Raw genomic sequence first — 26,670 nt, 5'->3', positions numbered from 1 at the left:
GCATCAAAATTAAAAGGCAGTTTCTCAACTGTGGTACATGGATAGTGTAACTTCAGTAAATTTAAGTAGTTATCTTAAGTAAAAGTAAAAATTATTATTAGTTAATTGAGCTCTTCTGTCCTTTCAGTTTTATGAATGATACCAGCACAGTTCTGTAATTTATTTTTAGGCAAACTGATAGTAAATATCAGCAGAATAAAAGAGGAAAAGTTAGAGATAAATAACAAGTTATTTACAACCATGAAATGAAAAGTTGTAAAACTGAGTGAACTTAGAAATGTATATAGAAGAATATTTATTGCTGAACTTTTTGTTATTACCCACAGTCTCTTTTTCCTTCCTTGGATGAACCAAGCCAGCCTTAAGATGGCATCTGATTGATGTTTGGTTCATCCGACTAGGAGGTTATTAGAATTGATTGATTAATTGGATGCTGTCATTATCTCTATTTCATTTGACCTTTCCAAGTAGCGTATTTTTGGCTTTGGTACCATAAATAAAAGTGAGAGGAAACACTTTTCCAAAACAAGCTAATTAATACACATTTATCGCTTGCTTTCATCCTCTAGTAACATTGGTAAACACGTACGTTTTTGTTTTTCATTAACTTATGAAGTTCTGATCAGCTTCTTCAAATTTGCATGATTCTGACATGTTTTTTTTTTATCTCCTACTCTTGTTACTTGGAATGATTAAGATCTTATTTTGGCAACTTGGGTGATATAATTGATGATGATGTTACTTTTAATTTTTTGAGCTGTTAGAAACTTCCTTAAATAACCTAATAACTAGTATGTTAATACTACTGAAGGAAATTAAAGAATTGGGAAGTATATTTTTACCCATGGGTATTTAGAAAATACATTGTAGGTAAATTGGGGATAACCAGTATTGTAAAGGGAAGAATACAAGTTACTTTTCGATTTGTCAAAACAACAACAAAAGCAGAATTCCCATACCTGGATGAGTAAGAGAACATTTTCCAACTTCAGAAATTCCTGTATTTTTCCTTATTTTCTTTCTCAGGGAGATGGGATCTTTCTGAACAGATTTTATAAGGCTGAACGAACCACTGTTCCTTTGAGCTTTTGGAGATATGCAACTATAGTTGCAGATACAGTGAGAGGACTTCTCACGAGATTTGAATTCATTTGTGCAGCATCGACAGCGATCATAAGAAGGAACCAGGCTTAAAGTGGACACTTTGGTGTCAGAATGGTGTGTTTTCCCTTCAGTTTTCTCTGTATCCACCTTCTTTGCTACCTACATTTGAAAGAGTAGGAAACTAACAAAATGGCTTCCTTGATGCTAAAGCTGTTAGCTGATTGATTCTGACTTAAAATTCTTGCAACTTGTTTTTCTCTTTTCTCTGACAAAGCCCCACCTCTGCTTCCTTTGCTCAGCTGCTTTTGTGCTAAACAGCCCCAACCTTGCATTACCCTCCCCACTCCCTGTACATTCCTTACCTAGAATAGCTCATCCTTTCACCCAGAAGCTCTGTTCTAGAAAGGTGGTCGTGGGCTGACAGCCTCAGAAGAAAGAACAGACCCCCTGGGGTTTCTCCACGACACCAGGTAGATCAAGATTAAGAACACCGCACCCCAGAAATCACTCTGATTGTCGCGTCCTTTCTGCTCCATCTGGTTTTCCTATGAAACCTCAGGACACCAGCCCCACGATGGATCGCAGTCCCTAAGGCATCAAGCTGCTGTGCCTCCCCTTTGCCTGGTAGAGCAACAAAACCGTCCCTTCCTAATTCTCCCAGAACTCTGCCTCTGAGTCTCAATTTGGCCATCGGGGTACAGAGGCTGGTTTTTCAGCAACAATTTCTGGTGACCACAGCAGGACACCTCTCCTATTCTTTCCTACAGTTGGATACCTCAGCTCATTTGGACTTTTTCGGCAACACAGTCAGTATATAAAGCAGAGCTTTTAAACTGTGTGTTACCTCCTCTCCATCCACTTCCCAACTTTGTCTTACAACTGTTGGAGAACAGCAGTAGACGATTTTATTTAGGCAGTATGGATTTTTTCATGGGGGGACTACATTTAATAGAATTGTTTTAGCTGTTAACGTTCAATTTTGGATTAAGATTTGTTTTCAGATTGCTAACTGATGGCAGCTCTATTATTCCTGGCCTGAAATACGTTCTCTCGCTGGGTGTAACATACACATCTCTTACTCAGCACATCGGAAACCACCTCATCTTTCCCTTAAAAGCAGGTTTTCTGGGACTTACATCCTTTGTAATTCATTAAGGCTCACTCTTTGAAGCCATCTTTAACCCTCCACTCTTCTTTATTTCAGCCTTACAGAGATGTATCAACTATTGTCAGTTTTTTTTTCCTTTATGGTTTTCCGTATTCTTATCCATTCCTCTTTCCCACCAGCTAATTTCTTCTAGGCTCTAACCATGCCCTTGTCCGCTGGAGTTGTTCTCACCATTACCTGCCCCGCTCCATAGGTCCTCTGGGTACCAACTTTAGATTCATTGAGGTAGGTTCTTAGTCTCCCTGTTCAGAAGCTTTGAAGGTGTCACAAGTTCTGATTCCTTAGGCTTTTTAGGCTTTTACGTTTAAAATTTCTTCACCATCCTGGCTTACGTGTGTCATCTTCTCCAGTAGACTCCTAACTCCTGAGGGTGAACTCTTCGGCTCCTACCTCCCAGGTCAGTGCTTAGTTGAGCACGCTGCTTTGTGTCCAGGAGAATCTCTGTTACTTGCCTCTCTGCCCGCATGCTGGCCTGCCTTCCTCGCAGCCTGCCAGTCTGCGCCAGTTTGTCTACCATTATTTCATGCCCCGAATTTCCCGTTTGAGGTAAATTAGTCTGATGTCTGCTAGCTACATCACTGACCACCCCCCTCCCCTTTTTTGGTAGGCACATAAACCTAGTCAGTTTTTACTCTCTTTTCTAGATGTTCAAGATAGCCACAACCAGTTTTTTCACAGAACAGTATTTGTTGCCTTCTTGAGCCCCTGATAACATAAGCGCTTTCCATATTTTATGCCAAGGAAAATTATTCTTATAGAGCACACAGTATTTCACAGTTTAAAAAGTAGAAAGCAGATGAACTCTTCATTCTGTGTATCTTTGTATTTCTGGTTACCTTCCATGCAGTGAAAGTGGTACGTTAATGTTACAGGTGATGGTAAAGGTGTCACAGAACCATTGCTTTTTACATTTAAACAAACTTATTCCAAATACTATTTGGACAGTTCAGATACGTTGCTGCCAGGTGGCCATGGGGTTTTCGTGTCTCTGTAATATGAACAGTGTCTTTTCTAATCTAGTTGAACTCCTGTAGTAGAAAAACCAGGTTTTTCACATGTTAATATCCAGCAACTTAATAAAAATTATGCTTAGCATTAAATAGTGAATTCAGAGCTGATCTTTTCAGGAGATATTTAACAAATAGGATAAAACATTTTGTGTTCAAGGACCCTAACCAAGAAAGTGAAAAGTCAACCCACAGAATGGGAGGAAATATGTGCCAGTTTTATATCTGATAAGAGATGTGTATATAGAATATATAAAGAACTCTTACAACTCAATAAGATCAAAATTAAAAAATGTGCAAAGGATCTGAATAGACACTTCTCCAAGGAAGATATACAAATGGCCAATATGCACCTGAAAAGATGCTCTGCAAATGCTCAGGGAAATGCAAATCAAAACACATCGAGGTACCACTTTATATCCACCAAAATGGAATGAAAAAGTTGAAGTGTTAGTGAGAATGTGGGGGAATCAGAACTCTCACGTGCTGTTAGTGGGAATGCCATATGGTGCAGTGGCGTCAGAAGACGTTGTGTCTCTTCATTAAAAGAGTTCATTTGACACAACATTTCAGTGCTGAGGTACATTCCCAAAAGAAATGACAACGTGTGTCCACATAAATCTTGAATATGAATGTTCATAGCACCATTATACATGACAGCCAAAATGTGGAAACAGTGGTCCTGAAGACCATTAACAGATGAATGGATAAAGAAAGTGTGTTATGTCCATATGATACAGAATTGTTCAGGCCTTAAAAAGGAGTAAAATACTGATACATCCCACAACCTGGATGAGCCTTGAAGACATTAATCTAAATGAGAGAATCCAGACACAAAAGACCACATGTTATGCGCTGCCATTCATAGACAATGTCTAGGTCAGGTACGTCTGCAGAAACAGAAAATGTATTACCAGGTGATTAGGGGGAGTTACTAAAAGGGGTGGGGTTTCTTTTTAGAGGATCGATTGTGGTGATGATGGTTGTACAACTCTGAATATTTTAAAACCGTTGAGTTCTTTAAACATGTTGATTTTATGGTTTGGGAATATAAGTCTCAATGAGCTGTTACAAAAATAATAGACATTAAGGTTTATGTTGTATCTTCTAATCTTTATTATCCTAATAATTCTTAATACATGTCTTGACTGGGATGTTCATTTTTCATATGATCTTTAATTTTTACCCAAATCTGTCTGACACGCTGTCCTTAATTCTATGTATATTCATGTAGTTTGGGCCAGTGGTTGTCAAGCTAAGCATGTGTCGGAATGACGTGGAGGGCCCCAAACTCAGCTTTTTGGATTCAGTAGGTCTGGGGCAGGTTCAAAAATTTGCCTTTTTAACAAGAATACCTCCTGTTTGGTTTAAGAACTAGTGTTTTAGGTCTTACCTTTTTTTTTTTTTTTAAAGCACATTTATTAGCTTCTGAGCTAATGGCCTTGGTAGATTCTTCTCTTAGCTCTGCGTGATCTCTCATTCTCGTCTTATGCAGCATCCCTCTCTTACCAGTGCGAGCGTAGCTTTTTAGTGTATTTGGTTTCCTTTTATGAACCCGTCTCTCCCCTTTTCTGCATAATGGGCTTGAAGTTTGAGTGAAAAACTGTTTTTACTACTGAACTTTTTTATCTTGATTTTCTTCAACAGTTGTAGTAACTATTTTCTTTGCACATCTGCCTTGGAAAGTAGAAACTTTGCTAATGCTGCACAAAATATTTTGCACCAAAAAAAATGAAGCTGATTTCTTTATAAAGTGATACACTTAAGAAGCCAAACACAAATGTCAGTTATGATTTTTTGGTGAACCTCACTGTTCTTAGTACTTATTTTAATTCCCAGATCAAAGAGTGACTTTAATTTGTTTAATTAGAAATATTTTTTTACTAGGTAAGCTTTACATGGAAGAGTGTAACAGGCATTCATTATTAGCATTAAATTCTTAATGAAAGAAGCTGCTTTCAGAGGAAATTAATTTTCTTGATTTAAAACAAGCAAACAAAACATTTTCTGAAAGGGAACTATCCTTAGGGTTCTATCACCAGAAAGTCCTTAAGCCTCTTGTTCAATGTTGGGAATTAGTGATGGTTCAAAATGCTTATTAAACTCATAAATGAAATGGGGACCTGGCAGATTGCTGGGATTACGGAGTCTGCGAGACAAGACCCTTCCCTAGAAGGGATCTGCAGTCTGTCGATCTGTTGGTGAGGGTTTACAAAGCGTCTAAGGTTCACCCGTACTGTGTGCAATGCTTGGAGGGGATCTGACACATACAGGGAAGGCCTCACCCTTGAGAGTTTTTATCCTGTGTTGAGATGAGGCTCTGCACAAGAATTACCCACAGTCTGCACATCGTGTGTCGTCTGGGGGTGACAGTGCATGCTGTTGGAATTCAAAAAGGGACCTTGGGGATCGAGCTGGAGATGGGTCTGAATGCACACCTACCAGGAGTTCACTGAAAACTGCTGCAGGCAAAAATGCCCTCTCTGATAATAAATTGCAAGGAGATCAAAAGTGATCTTTCTAAAAGGAAAGTGAAACCGCTAGGATGTAGAATTCTTTATTTTATCGGCTGGTATGGAAGGGAGCCGCTGTTGTCCATCAGACTGAGGAATCCTGATGCACACGGCCAGCTGAGTGCCCCTCTTGGGCCTACTGCATTTTATACTGGGCTTTACCTGGCCCCACAGAGTTTACGGGGAGCCTTGGAAGAGCAGAAAAACCTACAAACCAAAAAACAGGCAGCTGTTTAGAATGTTTTACAATGTTGGAATAAGTAATGCACCAGGATTAAGAATTCTACTTGATGAACAAAGGTAGGAATATAATGAAAAAATATATTTATAGTGAAAAATATAGTAATTTAGAGACTCTGAGAAGCTACTTAATACCTTGGTCTCATCTGCCACAACTGAGTGTTAGGACAGTCTCAGGTTATAATGACGTTGGAAAACTCTTGTTTGTAACATCTGTTCTGAGGCAAAGGATCGAATTGTCTTCCTTTATATAATAGTAATAGTAACATGACTGGTATGAGGAATGCTCTGTGCCATAGGTGGGCTTATTTGCTTAAAGCTCTTTGAATTTAACATCACAATTCCCTTTGCATTATAGGTGTTCAAGTATATTGAATTGCAGTTAAATTTTTGTAGTTATTTTATTTCAGTGAAATTAATTTGGGCCTTTTGGCTTTATGAGAGCGTGCTTGCTTGATTTAGCTAGATGTTTTAAGTGGAGCCAATATGTTCGCTAAAATAAATGAGTCAAGAATTTATAAATATGATGGATACGTACATAATATGTTTGTATTCTTTTACCTTATTCCAAAAATGATCTAATAAGGAAACTTGATCAACTTAAATTTAACTAACTTTCCGGCACTACTGATGAAAGTTGTATAAAACGTTTTCCTTACTCATAATGACTGGATTCTTATATCACACGTGGAGATATTTCCAGAAGAATAAAAGACTTACATGTAAAAAATGCAATAGAAATCTTTGAAGATAATCAGTTGGGGTATATGTGAATATAGGATTAAGGAAAGTCCATTTCAACTAGGTTTGGAAACGAGAGGTTTAAAAAGTAGGCATATATATGATTATATAAAAGAATAGAAAATCTTCTGTAGCAGAAAATATTATAAACTGTTAAAAATGGGTTTGGAATAAGAAGTATAAACAGATGATAGAGAAAAGTTTTACCTGTAATATAAGTGTATAATTACGTAAAAGCCAAATTAACTAAAAAAAAAATTACTAAGGATAAAAATAGGCATTTTCGAAAAGAACTAATTCAAATAAACCCCAAACATATGACAAGATGCTCCAGTTGATGGTAGTGGGGAAAAGCGTGTTAACATAATGAGAGCCCATTTACACCTATTAGAGTGACAGAAATTAGAGTAACAGCTGTTGCTGTTGGAGACAGAGAAAGTGGGATAACCTGATATTGTTCGCAGAGATGGGAACTATTACTTTATCTTTGGAACATAATCTGGCAACCTCTATTAACATTAAAAAAAAAAAAAGTCTTTTTCATTCTGCAGTTCCAACTACTGTGACTTTCTGTTCTGTGGAGATGTGAACTATATATGTGAAACACATGTGAAAGGTCTGTGTATGTACATATACACACAGACACATACATAGCATTCCTAATTGAGGCAGAACACTGGAGAACAGAGTCCACGCCTGTCCGCAGTTGAATAGTATCTTATGTTATGGGACACCCATGTTGTAGACCATCATGCCATTTTTAGAAAAAAGAATTAGAGCTGTGCTCATTGCCTGGGAATTTCTGTGAAGTATTATTGAGGGAGAAAAAAAAAAAAAGCAAGATGCAGAAAAGTTCCAATTACTTATCCTGTTTTTGTAAAGCAGACTTTACAAATGTCCATTTATGCATATTTTAGTGTGTATGTGTAAAAATTGATGTCAGTGATGTCTGTATATAAACATGGAGAGGCGTACTAGTCCTAGTGTGTTTCTTGGACAGCAGTCAGGGGAAGGGGATCTGGTGGTATATATGAGCATAGAGAAAAGACAAGGAGATGACAAGGAAAAAAGTATAAAAATAGCATAAATGCATTTATGATATAAACAAATTTATATGCGTAAGTTTGAGACATTTATATAAACTGTATATATGTATTTAAAAATGAAATTTTAAAAAGTTGAGAACAGTATGAAAAAGAGTGGATATGTGTGCAAAGAAATAGAACATAGACATTTCCTTTGGCTGGAATAACTTATGGGCAGAACCGTGATGATTTGTTGAGGAATACCTATTTGACAACTATATAAAAAGCTCTTCTCTAGTATTTTTTTCCTTAAGATTAGTAAACCCTTTTATACTGCAACTTTGTATTTTCAGTTGATTTAGGAAAAAATAACACATTCAAACATGGTTAGTATATAAATTATACAATGATTTTTCAATAAAAAATAGGTAGTAATAATACCTGTGTGTGATACAGATTGCGTTCTGGATATAATAACACTATGTGAGGTGAGGGAGGTCACAGAAGACTTCTGGGAGGAAGCAGAGGATGTCTTCTTGGCAGAAAGGTAGCAAGAAGGAAAATATAGAAGTGAGATGGAGTGTGGATTTCCATGTTAAGTGCAGTGGTGCAAAAGAATCAACTAAGAAGTAGATTATAAATGAAAATTAATGGCTGAGTTTTATTGACTCTAAGACTTCATTGGTTGTAAGATGCATTATTATTTTATGTACCGCTAAGAAAGACACGCTTATTACACTATTCACTGCACAAGCATTTCTGTCTCATGGTTTCTTTGGGTCAAGAATTTGAGTCATTTAGCACAGATGGTTCTGGCTTAGGGTGTCTCGTGAGATTGTCCTGAAGATATTGACCAGGTCTCTAGTCATCTAAAGGCTTTTCTGGGGCTGGAGAACCCACTTTCAAGATGGACCACTCAGATTGCCGTTAGGAGAAGCCTTCATGCTTCGTGGAGACGCTCGAGTGTCTTAGCAGCATGGCAGTTCGCTTTCCCCAGAGTGGTGATGCCTGGGAGCAAGTCAGGAGGGTTCTGTGATGTCTTTTATGACCTGATTTCTGAGGTCACATGCCATTGTTTCTATAATGGTCCTTAGAAGTGAGTTGCTGGATCAAGCCCACTTTCCTGGGGAGGGCAGTCAGACTTCACTTTTTGAAGCATCAGGGAATTTGTGGGTGTAACTGAATCCACAACATCTGGAAAGGGAACTACAAGTGAAAAAAAATGGTTATGGTTATTTTGTAGAATTTAACATTTGTCTTCTGAATCACTTTGCAGAAGAGATGTTCATGTTTTTTTGACAAATACTGTCCTCTGTGCTATTAAGATCACTGCTGATGAAGCATTTTTTAAAAGAACGACACACTGTTTACTCCTAGATTTTTTTTTAAGCTGCTGTCATCAAAAATGCAAGCTTTAATGCTAGTGTTTTCTTGATCTTACCAGAATGTGTCAACGAAAAGTATTGCGTGACCATCAGGGTTCTTTTTCCTTTTTCCAGTGTTTTTCAAGTGGCTTATTGATTGAACTGTGGAAAAATTCTTGTGGTCCAGATATGTCACCTGGGGTGACAGACCAAGTCTGTGCTCGCATGGACAGTGTCACAGTTGTCGCCAGGCCCAGGATTGATTTTCTTGATTTTCAAACATACCTTAATTTCAGAATGTTGAAATATTGAAAAAGGGTGCTTGTTTTTACTGAATGATGTAGGTAGCTGTTCCTTTTGTTGGCTCAGCCCTCCTCCCTTTTTGCTCCAGTTCTTTTATTTTGTTTATTTATATTTGTCAACGAACCTCACTTCTTTTAAGGAACTGCTCCTCCCTCACGTTAACCATTTAGTTCTAGGGGAAGCTGCCAGGCGTCAGCCCCCAGCCATTGGCTGTAGTGGTGGATCCCCCAAGGTGTGTCCAGGTGAATGAGTCCACTGGCTACTGTGGTTGGGTCAAGGATGGACACGTAACTCAGTTTGTCAGTATTTTTCACAGTGTGTTTTTAAATTGGAGCTAGCCAGGCCAGCTGCCTCTCCGCCATTGTCCCCAGTTAGGAAAGATAAGAGAGGTTTCAGTTTTCCTTGCAACCTTAAGTTCCATCTTGGGATTTCAGGAGACAGGACCTGCGGTTGAAAGCCAGGAAGCTAATAAGGGTTTTTGCAACTAAATCCTCTTGTTTTGCTTAAGGTAGTTTAAGCTGGGATTGTTTTGACCCATTAAAGATTTGTGAAATGTAATTTTGTGATCTATCTTTAGTGTTCTGCCTTTACAGTAAAACATACAAATCATATCACTGGTAAACACTGTAGTGATTTTTTTGTCTTGTGACTTTGTGACCAATCCTGTTTTTCTCATTAGCTTTTGAGTTCTGTAATTGAAGATGTTTTTACTACTGAAGGTTTTTAAGAATGTTACCCTTATAGCTGGGAAAGAAATAACCTTTTTATCATTAATTAAATGTCCATATCCACCAGTGTTTAGACTCAGGTTTTTTTTTGGTTTGTTTGTTTTTGTTTGGTTTTTTTTTTTGGTGGAGGGGCAGGGAGGGGGAGGAGTTAATTAGGTTTATTTATTTATTTTTAGAGGAGGTTCTGGGAATTGAACCCAGGACCTCATGTATGCTAAGCATGTGCTCTACCACTTGAGCTATACCCTCCCCCACTAGATCCAGTTTTTGATGTATGGCTAATAAGAGAAGTAGATAAGCATACAATTGTTAGATATCAGAACTTTGTTTTCAAGAAAATAGTTGAGGGGGCAGGGTGTAGCGTAGTGGTAGAGCACATGCTTAGCATGTATGAGGTCCTGGGTTCAATCCCCAGTACCTCCATTAAAATAAAAAAATAAATAAAAACTTAATCTCCCCCCTCCATTCCCACCAAAAAGAAATAGTCAAGACTTTAAGGATTGCTTACTGGTTTGTCATGTGGTTCACATTTGATTTTTACCAAACTTATTGTCTGAGCAGAGTTATCATAATAAGGGAAAACTGAAGTTGTAGCAATCACAGAATTTAGAAGCACTGAACTCTCCAGTTTACACCCAGGACCTTTGTGATGCCAGGCTTCAAGCTACTACTGATGATTGCTCAGGAGAGACAATAGTCCTGTTAGGTATGAATTTTACTAGTGGCATTTATATACTGTTTATGCAGAATTTACCTAACGCTAATAACTAGGCATTACTAAGAAACTGCCTTTTATTTCTGTCCTCTGTGATTTCTTTCATCAGCGTTTTGTAATTTTTACCATACAGGCCCTTCGTGTGTATTTTTCAGTTTGTACTTAAGTATTTTGATCTCTTTGACATGATTATAAGTGATCCTGTGTTTTCAGTTTTGGTTTCCACATGTTCATTGTCGGCATATAGAAGCGTGATTGATTTTTGTGTAGGGATAAAAGACATCCTAATTTGAAAAGTGACACACTGTGTTCCCATAGGAAATAATGAACCACACAGAAGAACTCTTCTTATTTAGGCAACATTTTCAAAAACTTCTGATAATTTCTTGAGTTTTTTTTATAGTGGTCAGCCACATCATAGAACTCATTCTAAGTATAACTTTATTTTTAGAGAAAGAAAGAAAATATTTATCCAGAGAAAGTAATTTTCTAAGGAAATGAGTGATCCATGGTACATGATTTTGGGATACATTTATGGCTTAATATATGCCGAGACAACAATTTGAGTTGAATCTTTCTGTTTGCTACTTTAGACTAAATTGGTTCTGAGGATGTGCTTATTAGTTCTGAAAAATTAGCTTGATCGTCCTTGCCTCTGAAAATCACTCCTTCTAAGTAGACATTTCCATTAAATACAATGATTTGGACATCTAGCATGACATTTGAAATGAATTTACACACATTGATTTGCTCAGTCATCTATTTAAAAATATATATTAGCTAAATCCCGTAGTCAGCACACGAAGATTCATATCTGAAGTCGTGCAGTGGATTTATGTGTTATTTCCTCAGTAACGTAAGGCTTGCGGGTAACTTTGTTCTTCCCCGATAAGGCCGGCCTTTATTAGTTAATGTTGACTCTGCTGCCTTCACAGGATATTCACTACCTCTCTTTATTGGTTGCAGAGTTACGACCACCATAAATAAAGCAAGCATGAAGAGAAGGAAGAGACGGGACAGACAATTTATTTTCATGCCTTTTTGGTTACCATCTAAATCACAATTGTCAGAGGAAAGTGAAGTTTAATGGTCATCCTTAACAAGTTTAGGGAAAAGAATATACGTTTTTACTCTTAACATGTTGTGTTTTATGGATATATCACATTTGGTTCAGAATAATGATGATTCCGTAATGACATTTTATTATTCAAGCTTGATGAATCGGTTTGGGAAGGGTTGTTTATTTTGTCCTTCCATTTCACTCTAACTAAAAGTTTGATGAGAGTGAGAGACACTGACTGATGCTATACAGAGAGTGTGTTTAATGTTTTTTAATGAAGTGCTTGAGTTAAAGTAGAACTATCTCTAGCCCAGTTCGGGCCCTGCCAGTACGAAGGCTTGTTACTTCGTGTGCTTGGTGGTTGGGGCTCCATCCAGCTTCCTTTCAGATGCATGTTTGGAGGATTAGAATGCAAGTAAGTAGGATTATATGGATATACATGCATCCAGTAATCTCTTAGAGTGCTTTACTTTTGTTACACCTTCACGATCCTTTTGTTCAAGTGAAATTAGACGTGAGAAATCTTCTGGGAGTTCCCAGGACAGGAAGTAGACAAGAGCAGAGGTTCTTTGGTTGAAGTGGCCCTGGGGCTCCCTGCATGGCCTCCAGGCGTCCCCACTGCCCAGCTGCCTCCGCATCTCCTATTGATCTGTCACAGTGTAGGCAAATGCCAGGGATTCCTGCTAACCCCTCCTTCCCTATTCCTTAGGCTTATTTTTTCTACTCATGGTGGGTAGGTGGATAACTACCTTTTGATTATGAAGAAATCTGAAAATGGTTGAATGATGTATTTTAACTAGTTTGGGTGGAATAAATCCATGGCTGCCTTATAATGTGTAATTCATGATCTGATGTCACCGTAGGCAACACCACTGTGTGGACAGGAAAGTAATTTTTAAAGAAGTGTAAGTGTTCACATAGAACCATTGGAAATGGAATCAGTTGAATATAAATATACAAAACTCCGTTGTGCTTATTACCATTTCGGTGTGTGTTCACCAGTTTCCTTCTGTTGCCTGAGTAAGGACAGAGTGAAAAAGAGAAAGAAGTTCAAAATGAATCATTCTATAGAGACACTGTCACACACTTTGGACCTTCAGTTATGTGAGGTTTGAACCAATGTTCTTCAGTTAAAGCTTCTCAATGATTATTTTGTAGATACTATTAAGGTTTTGATCACTTGCCCTCTGACAGCTGGGATAAAATATTTGGCAGTTAGAACGGCATGTCGTGGGGCTTGTCTTTTGGCCACGATAGGACATAATGAAACAGGCTTGATTTCTTCCAGACCGAGGGGACAATCTATGGGTAGTTTGGACAACTGGCCTGTGGATCTGCATGTTAATAGTGAATGTTCTTAATATATGATTTTCAGTCATTTGAACAAAAATTTTATTCTGGGATCACAAAACTTCATTACAGTCCTTTTAGGTGTTATAGCAAAGAAGCATTAGTCACCATTGCCCTGCTCTAAGTGGGATTTCTAGACGCAGTACTGGTGGGTAGCTTGGTATAAAATTTGAGTTGATGACTGAAAAAATATGTAATTATTTTAAAAGCAGCAAAAAAAAAAGTTAAAAAGAATTTAATGATAGTGGGAATTCTTATAATGAAATCTTTCAGGTATTCAGAGGATAGCACAGCATCCCCACTGAAAATCTAAGGAGTGAGCGAACGAGCGTGTGTATGTTCCTCCGAGTTGTCTACAGTTGAGTCCCTGTATTTTCTTACTTTATAAATAGAAACAATAAAGGCTACCTTATTGGATTACCGTGAGGATAAAATGAGATAATATCCAAACCTGGAAGGTTGTAATTACTTGATAAATGGAAGCCATTATTAGAATTGTTATTCTTAAGAGCAGTGTACTGTTTCTACTCTTTTAGCATCTTCAGAGTTTCATGAATGTAGTATATCTATGATCCGAGTAATGAGATTCACCACGGCTTATCCTCGTTCTGTCTAAGGCGTATAATTAGGTTATTTCCTAACTGGATTTCAGTATTCCATTTGTTTTTTTCTTAAGAAAAAAAACCAAAAAAAAAGAAAAACAAAAAACCCTGCAAATGAAAAAAGGCAACTTACCAGCTCCAATATTTTTATTAAGATTGCAGATGCAATTTAAGAATTTGGACAAAGAAAAAGAAAAGGGCACCAAGAGGAAATGATAATGTAATAAAAATGTCTGTAATCGTATCACCCAAAATATCCCATTAACACCTTGAAGTATTTCTTCCTAATTGTGTGTGTGTGTGTGTGTGTGTATATTATATTTACTAAAATAGAATTCATGCCGCAGACAGTTTAGTTCTCTTTAAAGTAGTTTGTGATTATTTTTTCAGGTCACAGCACGCTATTTGAAAATTAGTTGTATTACTGTTGTATTGTAATTAGTTTAACCAGACCTTTGTTGCTCTGTTCTGCAGTATGAGCAGAAAGTAGTGGTTTTTCTGCACCCCAACGTTCATAGCAGCACTATTAGCCAAGACATGGAAACAGCCTAAATGTCCATCAGCAGATGAGTGGATAAAGATGTGGTATATTTATACTATGGAATACTATTCAGCCATAAAAACCAACAACATAACGCTGTCTGCAGCAACATTGGATGTTCCTGGAGAATGTCATTCTAAGTGAAGTAAGCCAGAAAGAGAAAGAAAAATACCACATGAGATTGCTCATATATGGAATCTAAAAAAAAAAAAATTAATACAAAACAAACAGACTCAGACATAGAATACAAACTTGTGGTTGCCAGGGGGATGGGGGGGGTGGGAAGGGACAGACTGGGATTTCAAAATGTAGAATAGTTAAACAAGATTGTACTGCATAGCACAGGGAAATATATACAGGATCTTGTGGTGGCTCACAGTGAAAGAGAATGTGACAATGAACATATGTATGTTCATGTATAACTGAAAAATTGTGCTCTACACTGGAATTTGATGCAACATTGTAAAGTGACTATAACTCAAAAAAAAGTTAAAAAAAAAAGTAGTGTTTTTTTTTTTTTTTTGTCTTGAAAAGAAGCACCACTTTTGCAGAAGAGCTGCTACTCAGTTTCTGCTTGTCTGTGTATTTCCTTTTGCACCGATTTTCTTTCCCCCTATTTTTTGTTTTTGTGCTTAAACTAATTCATAAATTTTGTTTTGGAAAAATATGTTTATTAATAGCTTCTGACTCTAAATGTGGCCAACAGATATTGAAAGGTGATAGATCCTACTCTCTTTTAGGACATAAATTTGGCATTGGGATAAACTTTGAATCTCAAAGATATTTTAAAGTAATAATAGTTCCATGACTCAATGAGCAGCCCTAATCATTTAGTATGTAGGCCATCGCTGAACACACGTGCCTTGAAAAACTTAGGCAGTAAACTTCAAGAAATGTGATGTTCAAAATTAAATATTCATTTTTTAAATATTTAGCTGATTGTGTACCAACCAATTATCCTTTTCTATTCTGGGGATCTGGTGGTAGATGGCTCCATGACAGCAGTTATCATGTCTCTACAGTTTGTTGGAGGGGGTGTGAGGAAGACAGGTCACGCAAAAATAAACAGAAGAACTGAAGGAGAGGGTCTGATTGTGGTCAAGTCAAATCAAAAGGTGAGGTGGTCAGAAAGCACCTCTCTGAAGAAGTCACATTTGAGTTGCCATCTCAAAGCCCTGGTGGCAAAGCATTTCTGACCAAGGGGGCAGCAGGTGCAAAGGTCCTGAGGAGGGAATAAGGTTGGTGTTTTTGAGACTTAGAGGGAAGCTGATTTGTGGCTGGGGGTAGTGAGTGATGAGGATATGTAGTTTCTCTTTAAAGTCATAGAAAAAGATATTCTTGAGAGTTATGTACTCACAAAAGCTTAAATAGGGTTTTTAAAATTGAGATATAATAGACAAATAACTTAATATTTGTTTCAGTATTTGAATGACTCATTATTTGTGTATATTGCAAAATGATCACCACGAAAGTCTGATTAACGTTGGTCATCCTGTATAGTTACAGAATTTTTCTTCTTGTGATGAGAACATTGAAGATCCATTCTCATAGCTACTTCATATATGTAATACAGTACTATTAACTTTAGTCATCACACTGTACACTACATTCCATGACTTACTCATTTTATTAGTGGAAATTTGTAGCTTTTGACCCTCTTCACCCATTTCTCCCCCACTCCCCACCCCACCTCTGGCAACCACCAATCTCTGCTCCATATCCGCAAGCTCAGTTTTTTGTTTGTTTCTTTGTATTTCAGATTCCGCATATAAGTTAGATCACACAGTATTTGTCTTTCTCAGATTTATTTCACTTAGCATAATGCCCTCAAGGTCCATTTATGTGGTCACAAATGGCAAGATTTCATTTTTAATGGTTGAATAATATTCCACTTTGTATATATACCACATTGTCTTTATTCAGTCATCTATCAATCAGTGTATATTTAAGATTGTTGAATAGGATTTTTGAAAATTTCCGTAGCAATTATATGTGTACACAGTTACCACTTTTTTGGTCACAAACACTAAACCTGAGATGTTACACTTTTCAGAACCCATTTTAGCTTTGCTGCTTGACTACTTTCACTGATTAAGGCCAAGAAGCATCGCGTATCCGAAACTCGAGACTTGTCGTTATTTATCAAGAAAAAAATTAGGAAGAACCTAAATTTGCATTTGTACCCATCAAGGCAGTAGCGATTCGAATGTTTGGTGATGATGATGGAGGTGATGGTAGCAGTGGCAGCAATAATTTTTAGTGTTTAAGTGCCAGGCATTCATCTGAGATCTTTGCACAGCCTGATTCATTTAACTCTCACTCTGGGAAGTAGGTACTCTTGTTATCCCCCTGTAACAGATGAGGAAACTGAGACACAAAGAGAATGAATGATTTGCTCAAGGTCACATAGCAACATCACAAACAGGTAGCAGAGCTGGGATTCAAACCCTGATTTACACGTATCTGCCCCAAGTAAAATGTTTTAATAAGACATTGGTGATTCATTTCCTGGTGTCATATGGAAAGTCAATGATTTAAAAAGAGTAATAGAGCCTAGTAATTTAGGTTTTTTTTTTTCTTTTTTGGAAAATAATCCCCTTTAAATACTGTGGGTACATAAAACCTGTTGTTAGAGATTTAACAAATCTTACTAGGGAAACAAGTGAGACTGTTAAGCTTTTGTCTAGTTACATTGCTCTTTTTTAACGTGATAAAACATTTCTCAGGCTTTAGAATCTTTGGATCTCACAATGTTTAAGCTTTCAGTTGGGAGGTACATCCCTAAGAGCTTAAATACGTCTGTTAAGCATCTCAAAACAATTCTATGAAAGCAGGATCTGCTGCATTTTAGATTTTTCTCAGGGTCTCAGTTAATCATTTATACTTTCTTAAAAACAGTTTGCTGAATCAGTTATAGCTTAAGATGAATAGTTAGGGGGTTAAGGGTGCAGCTCAGTGGTAGAACATATGTCTAGTGTGTACAATCCCCAGTACCTCCATTACAAAAAAAAAAAACAAAAAAAACTCAGAAAAGTAATTAATACTTAGTGTTCATGGACTCAATTATATGTTACTTTTTATTAAGATGTAATGACAAAAGATAGAATATTTGTATCGATTAATATTTAGAAATGTAGCTATAGCTCCCTAAGGGGTGAACTTCTTTTCCTGCCTGTTGACCCAGAGAACTATACAGGATGTGTGATGCTGGACCGCAGCTCTTGTTTACACTCTTAGTGTGAACACAGTGTGAACTTAGTATTAACAGTCTGACTCATTCTGTGCATGTCTTGGTGATGCTGATGTATGAATATTAAGAAACAGCGTTTGAATAACTTTGTTTTTTATTTCTCCTTGACTTCAGTTAAAGTACAGTGGTGTACAGAAGGGCTGTGTAGAAGAGGTAGGATTTTTAAAAAAATACATATTTTTGCAGTTACGTTTAGTGATGGCTATAATGTGCTAGACTTGCCTTTTAGTCAAAAGTATTTACAAATTACAGTCCTCACATTTTACGATCATTTCCTTTAGAAGGGAGCTCTCAGTGAATGATGAGATTCATGTGAATAGAAAAAAGGGATGAGGCTTTTGTTCTTAAGTGGATAGAGGAGTTTAATGAGCTCCCATGTACACATCATCCATCTTGAGCAATTACTAACTCACAGCCAGTGCTGCTTCCTATATACCCTTCCCCTCCTGACTATTGTGAAGCAAATGCCAGATAGCATGTCATTTTCATCCTCAAGGAAGGAAATTAATTTTAAAATTTATTTCTAGTCTTCGTTTGTTTTATGTAGTTGCACTTAATATTAGTATAATATACTTAGGCATTCTTCTCTTGAAAAATGCTGGAGGGCCTCATTGGGCATGCATGAATTAAGCCAGATGCCTGGGAAAGATGTGAAAACAGATGGGATTTTTATGTGTGTTAGATGTTGTGATCAAACGTGCCACCAGTCTTTCATTCTGCTTTCTGGGATAGAAACACTGAATCATCTTTGATGCTTCCTCCTCTTCCTTCTCCCCTTTCTGTTATGTCTTCGAACTCTACTGATGTTTTTCATTCTCTAAATGTTTCTTTGAATTCAACTTTAGCTCTGTGTATCCACTGCTGCCACGAAACTTCACGCATTATTACACCTCTCTCAAGCTCTTTTCTCTGATCACCTTTTCTCGTCCATTGCAGTTATCTTTTGGACTGCCCCTCCTAACTTCCACCATATCCCTTTGTAATATCTGTAGTGTTTTATTCCTTCCCACTTAAATTCTTTTTTTCTGATACCCAGTTTCCTCTGTAAGATGCCCCTGTCACAACCGCATCTTTTTTTATTTACAGACATAACCCTTTTAGGCTGCTCTCCTGGGTACCCTTCACGTGTGCTGGGCCCGGCTCGTTCTTGCCTCTCTGCTTTGATATACATTCTTCACTCGGTTTGTAAATCTGTCCTCTCTCTTCTTTGATCTCTAATCTTTCTTTCCATCGGAGTCCAGCGTGTTTTCCCCCTCTTCTGTCAAATCCCAGATGACGGCCCCAGGCCAGATCTTTCCCATTGCACAGCCTTCCTAAGTGTGACCAGTCAGTGCCGGGAAGCAGAGTCCTCGGCTGTGGTTTTGCTTTGTGTTATTCCAGTTTTCTTACGGATTTGTGTTTCTTCACGGGGGTAGATATCTTCTCGGGTCCAGGGAGTTTTCAAAATAGTGTTGGACAAATGATGCGTACTTGAAACTCTTGAATAGGATGTGTACCTGGACTGTTTTAAATGACCATTTGATTTTTATTATAATACACATTCTTTGGTCTTTTTGGGGGACTGTTTTCCTTCTCTCGGTTTATCTGCTTCTAATCATCAAGCCAGTCAATATGCTCTTGTCTTCTTAAGGCCGAACCGACTGGGAGAGGTGCATCCTCTCATCCCTGTTGTCATGGCCACCAGGCCTCCTGCACTGAAGGCCGGGCCCGCAGCCCCGAGGGTCTTGAGTGCTTCGTGGTCCTCCTCGACCTCCGCCTCGAATTCTGCTTTTCCAAGAAGCAGGAAGGGAGAAGGTTCTGAGACTAATTAGATGTCTTTACAAATACTTTTGCAAAGGAGCAGCCTTATTAAATGAGCAGCACGGCTTTGGGTGTCCTCCCACAGGAGAATGTGTCACTTGTGAGGAGGGGAAGGAGAGGGAGTGAAAAGCAAGAGCTGTTGACAGAACCAGGTAGGAGAAAAACAAATAGTCAGTGAGTCTGTAAAAGAAGTGCAAGAAGGAGTGCAGGGAGAGCAGTTGTGATGGGGGGAGCCTGAGAAAATGGTTTTTGGATTATGAAAACGGGAAGGAAAGATAAGCTGAAAATTTAAGAAGTAAACAATGGAGGGAGAGCCCTGAAAAGGGGAATGAATGTAGCCACCTGAGCTGTAGGGCGTCAGGGGCTACTGTGTAATTTAATCAATAATCAATCTATTTTTATTTGGGGGAGGTAATTAGGTTTATTTATCTATTTTGATAGCGGCGCTAGGAGTTGAACCCAAAACCTTGTGCATGCTAAGCACGCACTCTGCCACTGAGCTGTGCCCTCTCCTCCAGGGACTGCTATTTTAGATACGTGCTACTTCTGTTGTTTAAAGGAGGGAACGATCAGGGTAAAAAGCTAACAAAAACATTTAAAACGTTGTTACCAGAAGCGACTCTTGAAAATTAAGCGAAGGGTGTTGTTAAACAGGGTCACTTGTTGGTAGCGGTGGTGGTGAGGTTTGTTCTGCGTGGCTCGCTGGTCAGGCCGTCCCATTTGTAATTTAGCCACAAAGGATTTTAATCAACCAGCTCAACCGGATCCCTAGAGAGCCTCACTCCAGATCTCAAGTGAACGAAGATAAACTTTCAGATGTGTCACGACTTCAACTTCTAGACCTGTGTTGTTTCGAGTGTGGTAGCTAGTAGCCTACATCTGGCTGTTCTGTTAACTAAAATTAAGTAAGATTTGAAAATCAATTTCTTAGTCTTTCTAGCCACGTATCAGGTGCTCAGTGGCCGCAGGTGGGTAGCCCCAGTTTGGACAAACATGTCAGTCATCAGAGTTCTGTTGGACATGTGGAGGCTGTAAGACTTACGAGCAGAAGAACTTAAGAGATTTTAAATATGATCTTAACTTTAAATATGATTAGAATGAAATTTTCATTTTTAAGTGTATGGTTTGTAGTTATGATAGGGAGAGAGCAGAATTTTTCATAAAGTGATGCATCTCAGTTGTAAGAAGTTTGTTGACGAATGTGTGAAATAGTTCCCTTTCTCCTCATTTCAAAGATTGGTCTTTTCTGGGTAGCTTTCTTCATTCCTTCAGAATCGTCAGGTGGAGTCCTGAGTGTGTGTGTTGTATGTGTATGTATATATTTATATACATTTATATAAATGTGTGTGTGTATTTGTGTTTGCATGTATATATATGCATATGATGTCCCCATGCCTACTTTGTGGTGGTTTATAACAGACTTCCAGGCACATGAAAGATAAAAATTGCATTTTATTTCGTAATGAATTTGAATGGCCATTACGCAATCTTCGTGATTAATGACATGTTCTCTGTAATTCTATATTTGGAGGTATTATTGTCTAGGACAGTGTTCCCCTATTGTGTCTAATGATAAGTTTTACCCACATCTTGTGATTCCAAGGTGCTCACTAAGAGCAGTAGATCATAATCCCCCGAGAGGCCCTGGGCGTCGTTTCTAACTTGTACCAGGTGAGTCTCACCAGGCAGGTTTGCTGACACCATTCTGACCATTGACTTACTAAAGATTAACTGTGGCAGGTTCGTGATTGCTGACAGATATTAACTTTGCTTCCCCCACGTGGAGCTGTGCACTCGCCTGGTAATGAAATATGTTTAGTTTTTGAGTCATCTGAATTCTGACATTATTTTGTAAAACAGAAAGAGGAAAATATTATGTTATTAGTAACGGAACATTATCTTTCCAGCTACGCGTTATCATGCATTTATTAAGACACAGGAAATGTTCTCGATTGGTGAAATTACTCAGCCATCAGTAGTATGCATTTTATAATAAATACTTGCAGAACAAGTATATAAGCTCTCAACTAACTGAGGATCTTCCCAGGATTGCAGCCGGAAGGCAGTTACCGCCCAACACAGTGGGCGTCGTGCTGTAAAAGTTTTGCTTGTGTTTGTGAAGCAGGTTTTTATTCTTGGAAGAACTCTTGGAACAATCCCATGTGGTATTGCAAAGTCACATCCAGTTTGTTCTACTCTTCCTTCTTAACTTAGGACCAGGAGTGATTATGTTAAAATCTAGTTTAAAAGGCCTTTTCAAATAAGTAGAACAATTTCATAGTGAAAAAGCACTGTGATAGCTTAATTGGTAGAGGGGGTTTTTTTGGTTTATTTTTTGTTTTTTCTTTCCTGGTGATATTTATAACAATGATGTTTCTTCCTGTTGATGATACCTTAGGTCTAATAGAACTCTATTATGTATTTGAGTTTAGTAGATTTAACTGACCATAGGAAGGCTATGTAATACATAGGGGAGCGAAACACACTGGACGTGACACAAGACGACATTTGAATCCCAGTTCTGCCATGTCTTAACTCTCTTATCTAGAGCAACGTCAGTGTTTTGAACCTCAAACATTTGCTGTTAAAAATGGTAATGGGTCTAATTTAGTGGTTCTTAACTAGAAATGAACATTCATCTGTTCATCACCATATCCTTTGATTCCTTTTTATGTTCATCATTATATTATTAAAGATTTTTCTTTCTTTTTTCCCCTAATAGTACATTTTACTATAAGCATGTCCCCCGGCCCCCACCTCTGCCCTCCCTTTTGACTTAAGGACTAAAGTTTCCAGCCCTTAGGGTTTTGTGTTTTCTGTTGTATAATTAATTCATATTTTTATTGCATTGAGATCATAGAGTATTGACATTTTCTTTGTGGCCTGGATACATCGTTTTTGTGAATTTTCTATGGACACTGGAAAAGATCTATTTTCAGATTACAGTGTTTGATACACTTTTCTTAATTGTACCTTACTAGTCATTTATCTTTTCCATGTCCTTTATTTTCTGGGATTGAGACAAGGGGACACTATTGATCCATGACCCCAGCTTTCTTTTTGTTTTCACTTACAAAGTATGCCTTTGCCTATTTTCAGACTTTTAAAGTTACTTTATTTCAGATATATTATTTATCACGTACAGTTGGATAAAATTATTAGAAGTGGGGAAGAGAAACAAGTCCAGACTCAGTGGCCTCAGAAGAGATTTTAAGGAATTCTGATGCTTGAGCAAAACCCTGATGGAAGGAAAGAAGGACCTTGGAGTGCGAGGTGGGAGGGAGGCAGGCAGGGAGGTGGCCAGGTGGGCGAGTGGCAGGGTGCTTCCTGCAGGAGGATCAGCGAAGGCTTGGCTGTGTGAGGCAGCCCGTCAGTGTTTCCGTGTATTTCTTGTAACCTGAGGTTTTTTCCTAGAGTAGTTTTCTTAAGAAACCCTATGGGAGTGAAATTTCATGGGGTTTAAAATGTTTAAAGATGGGTCTTTGTTTTCTTTAAACTTAAACAGCAGTTTGACTGGCTGTACTTCCGTTTGCTAGGGACTTTACAGAGAGCATTTCAGTTCCAGTATATTGAATGTTTCTGTCGAGAAGTCTAAGGCTAGCTTGATTTTCCCCCCACCTACTAAAGAATACTTTTGGACTTCTATCTTTAAGTACCAGAGACTTTAATTAGGCTCGACTCAGAATTACCATTCCATATTGTTTCCCGCCCTGGCACGTGTGTGCCCTCTCAGACTACAGTTTGGAAAATTTGTCTTTAATTTGTCCTTTATTCTCCTTGGGAAAGCAGTTACACACATGAAATTAAAAAAAAAAACAAAAAACTTCCATTTCTCTTTTTCTTTCAGTCTTTTCTAACTCGCTGTTGATTTCCGTCTCTTTTTCCTCATTTCTCCATCTTGTCTAACCTGGTCACTATGCTTCCAACAGCTTCTTGTTTAGATTTAATTTTTTGATGAACTCTGCAGTCTCGTCATTTATCTTGTTCTGTGATTTTATCATATCTTTGTAAAGCACTGTATCACTTCCTTGAACGTTTTTCCTTTTTCCTTTTACAGTGATGTTTCTCTGTATTTCCTTTGCTTGGTGGCAGTATTTTTCTGGTGACTTTTTCTCAACTGTTTTTCCACTTACTTCCTATCCCTTTCTTTCTCCCCTCTTTCTTCCTCCCCCGCTCTCTCTCCTGTAACTGGGTCTTTTCTAGATCCTGTACCAGTTCCTTTTTATTAATCTTTGAATGAGTCAAATTGCCCACTACTCCCAACCCCTGCTTTGAAACTGGTGTACGTAGCGGCTGGGAGAGTGGGGGCACCAGGAGTTCTTTCCTGTTCACAGTACAGCGCTTTCTGACACAGGGTGGTAGGTTTGAGAACGTGTAACCTCTACGCCTTGCTGCCAGCACAGCGTAGGAACCAGGAAACTCCTGACGATTCAGTCTTGTCTCTTTTCTACCTGGTCTCAGGACAGTGTTTCCTGTGCTGCTTTTGCGTATGAATCTTAAGCCAAAGACCTCCTCTCAGTACCTCCTTTACCCCATCTTGCATTTCCCTGCCTTTGACAGCTTTTTCACGTACATTGTGACTGGGTGATAGCTTTTGTCCAGTTTTACCTAGGATGGAATTTCTTTTTATTCTGCTGTTGTTTTGGATGTAGGAAGGGCAGAAGCTTTCCTACTCTGCTGTCTTAAAACAAGGTCATATTTTTTTTTTGTTTAAATATTTCAGTAAAATTGATTTAGCTGACAAAAAGCCTTCTTCAGAGTAATACTTAGGATTTGGCTTCGTGGTTCTTTCCAGTCTTCCTTCCATTGCTTTGTGATTTTTCTCCTGGTCGTTAGTTGTTTGACTTGAGGGCTGGATTTCACTGTCTGTCGTTGGGTTTCCCAGACGGATTAACTGACGAAGTGGGGCGTCAGTTTACTGTGAGGATTGTTTGTTTTGAGGGCACACCATGGCACTGCATTTATTAAAAATATCGTAGGGACCAAGATTTCCATTTCAGTTCATTTCTCCAGGCTATATTGTACTTCTTTGAGCATTTATGAGGTTGTATGCCTTATGAATTATTAAAACACAATTGAATACCTCTTTTAAAGAGAATAGGAGTAAGTTATTTGCCTGCCTTCTCCTCCAGAGGCACTGGTTTCCTTTTATTATTGAATTCTACTTGGTGTTGCTTTTTATGTTCCAAGGATCAAAGATGTAGGGGGAAAAATTTCCTGGTTCCATACTTTGATGGGGAAGGAGATAGTTATTTTAACTTTTATCACCAAGGACTGAAAGTTACTTTCAAATGCACTGCAGCCAAAAAAAAAAAAAGAAAAAAGGAAACAAAACAAAACAAAACACTACCTGCCAGTCAGTAAAAATACCTAACAGCATGTGCTGCGTGCAGTACTTCTAATTATTTCAAATTTACAAACATGACAATGAAACACACTTTGCATAATGAAATACTTATTTTTATCCATCATGCTTGCTTGCTGCTCTCCATTCATCCTGTTTGCAAACAGTGGCAGCAGTATTTCTTGAATATGAACCAAATGTAATTTCCAGCTGTTGAAATTAATTCTCTTTTAAAGGTCTTGTTAAAATTGATCATCCAACCGCATATCTTACTTTTTCTTCTTGCTCGTTATATATTTCCATTGAATTTTTGTTTCTTTGTTTTTATTTTCACCCAGGAATAAAAATGTGTTTCAGTGATCCGTGATGTTTGAGATAAGATAGAATTAATGAAAGGAATTCTTGTCTTTGTATAACTTACTGTATCATTCAACGGCTAGGTTGGTCAAAATTCTAATTTTGCATCCCTTTCATTTCATAATGTAAAAAAAAATTTAAAAGTCACTTATAGGCTCCAGAACAGAGAAAAGCTATAATGTTATATATATTTTTAATTGCTATCGTATGAAAACCTTATTGTTCTCATGTAGGTTTGAGTCAAGACCTGTGCAAAAGCCCTGAGGTTGTTAAATACTCTAGCCTTTTCTTTAGAGAATAACAGGTTCATATATGCAGCGAGTAAGACAGGTTTTGTTCCTGTACTGTTTTACCTTATCATGGATTTTATTTACACAACTGCTTATCCTTTAGATTTGGAGATTGTTCTGATAGTGTAAAAGTAGACAGTAGGCACCGTGGGGTAAATAATTGGTTAAAAATTATTTTATGTGTTAGATGTTTTGTTTCAGTTGTCTAAAGTTGCTTCCTTTAGAGAAAAAATAATACAAAAAGACAATTACTGTCTGTAGTTTAAATCAAAAAGGCTAATTTTGCCTAAGATTCTAAGGGATAATGTGACTAATTTAGCTTAGTTTCCATCTCATCTAGCGAGTCTGTTTGCTCTCTCAACCTGTGGGCTTCTGCCTGGAGTGGTTTCATTCCTGTCCCTTTTTTCTACCTAGTGAACTCATACTTTTTATTTTTTTATTTTTATTTATTTTTGATAATTTAAAAAATTGAAGTATAGTCAGTTACAATGTGGATACTTTTAAAATAGTAATAAACATGGCTGCTTTTATAATTCGGGGCCTCAGTCCCTGTGGTTTGCTTTTTTTTTTTTGTGCGCAAAGCTGAATTTGCACTGGCTTTGTCCTCTCCACGTGCTCCCCACTGAGCTGTAGGAATCCTCTCCCTGTATGAGTGTACTGACCCCTCCTGCCTTACTGCCCAGGGCTGGTGAATACAAATGCAATGTGAGCCACAAATGTATTTGTAAATCTTCTGTGGCCACATTAAAGAAGTTAATTATAACACTGTCTGAGTTAACTGGATGCATTCAGAATATCATTTCAACACATAAGCAATGTAAAAATTGCTAATGATAATTTACGTTCTTTTGGTACTAAGTCTTCAAGATTCAGTGTGTATTTTGCACTGAGCACATCTCATTTGAGACTAGCTGCATTTCAGATGCTCAGTGCCACCAGGGTTGGTGGCTGCCGTATCATGTGGCATAGTTCTAGACTGTGGTGTCCTTGAGAGTTGGAACCACTTGTGGTATTTCTGACTCCCGTTGGTGCTCATTCAGTATGTGCTTCCAAAGGAATGAATGAGTGAGTAATGTATACTGCAGGGTTATTATTGTAGGTTAATGCTGATCACTAATAACATGAGTACCTCCTGTCCAGAGAACTAAGGCACATGGACTGAAAAGAG

General features: G+C 37.9%; 1 protein-coding gene across 11 annotated transcripts in view; it reads left to right on the top strand.

Moving 5' to 3' along the window:
* The window catches only part of TPK1 (thiamin pyrophosphokinase 1), a 337,147-nt gene that overhangs the window by 71,132 nt on the left and 239,345 nt on the right, over positions 1-26,670 (top strand). The window contains exon 1 of one of the 11 annotated variants that reach the window (XM_032483572.1): positions 5,960-6,092. The exons of the other annotated variants lie outside the window; for them this stretch is intronic. Within the exon in view, the coding sequence (XP_032339463.1) occupies positions 6,083-6,092 (10 nt within the window). The 5' untranslated portion in view covers positions 5,960-6,082. Of the gene's footprint in view, positions 1-5,959; positions 6,093-26,670 lie in introns of those variants that run through there. 11 annotated transcript variants of the gene reach the window in all.

The sequence above is a fragment of the Camelus ferus genome, chromosome 7 (assembly GCF_009834535.1).
Source record: "Camelus ferus isolate YT-003-E chromosome 7, BCGSAC_Cfer_1.0, whole genome shotgun sequence".
Taxonomy (NCBI): Eukaryota; Metazoa; Chordata; class Mammalia; order Artiodactyla; family Camelidae; genus Camelus; species Camelus ferus.
This window is presented reverse-complemented; position numbering and strand designations above follow the sequence as displayed.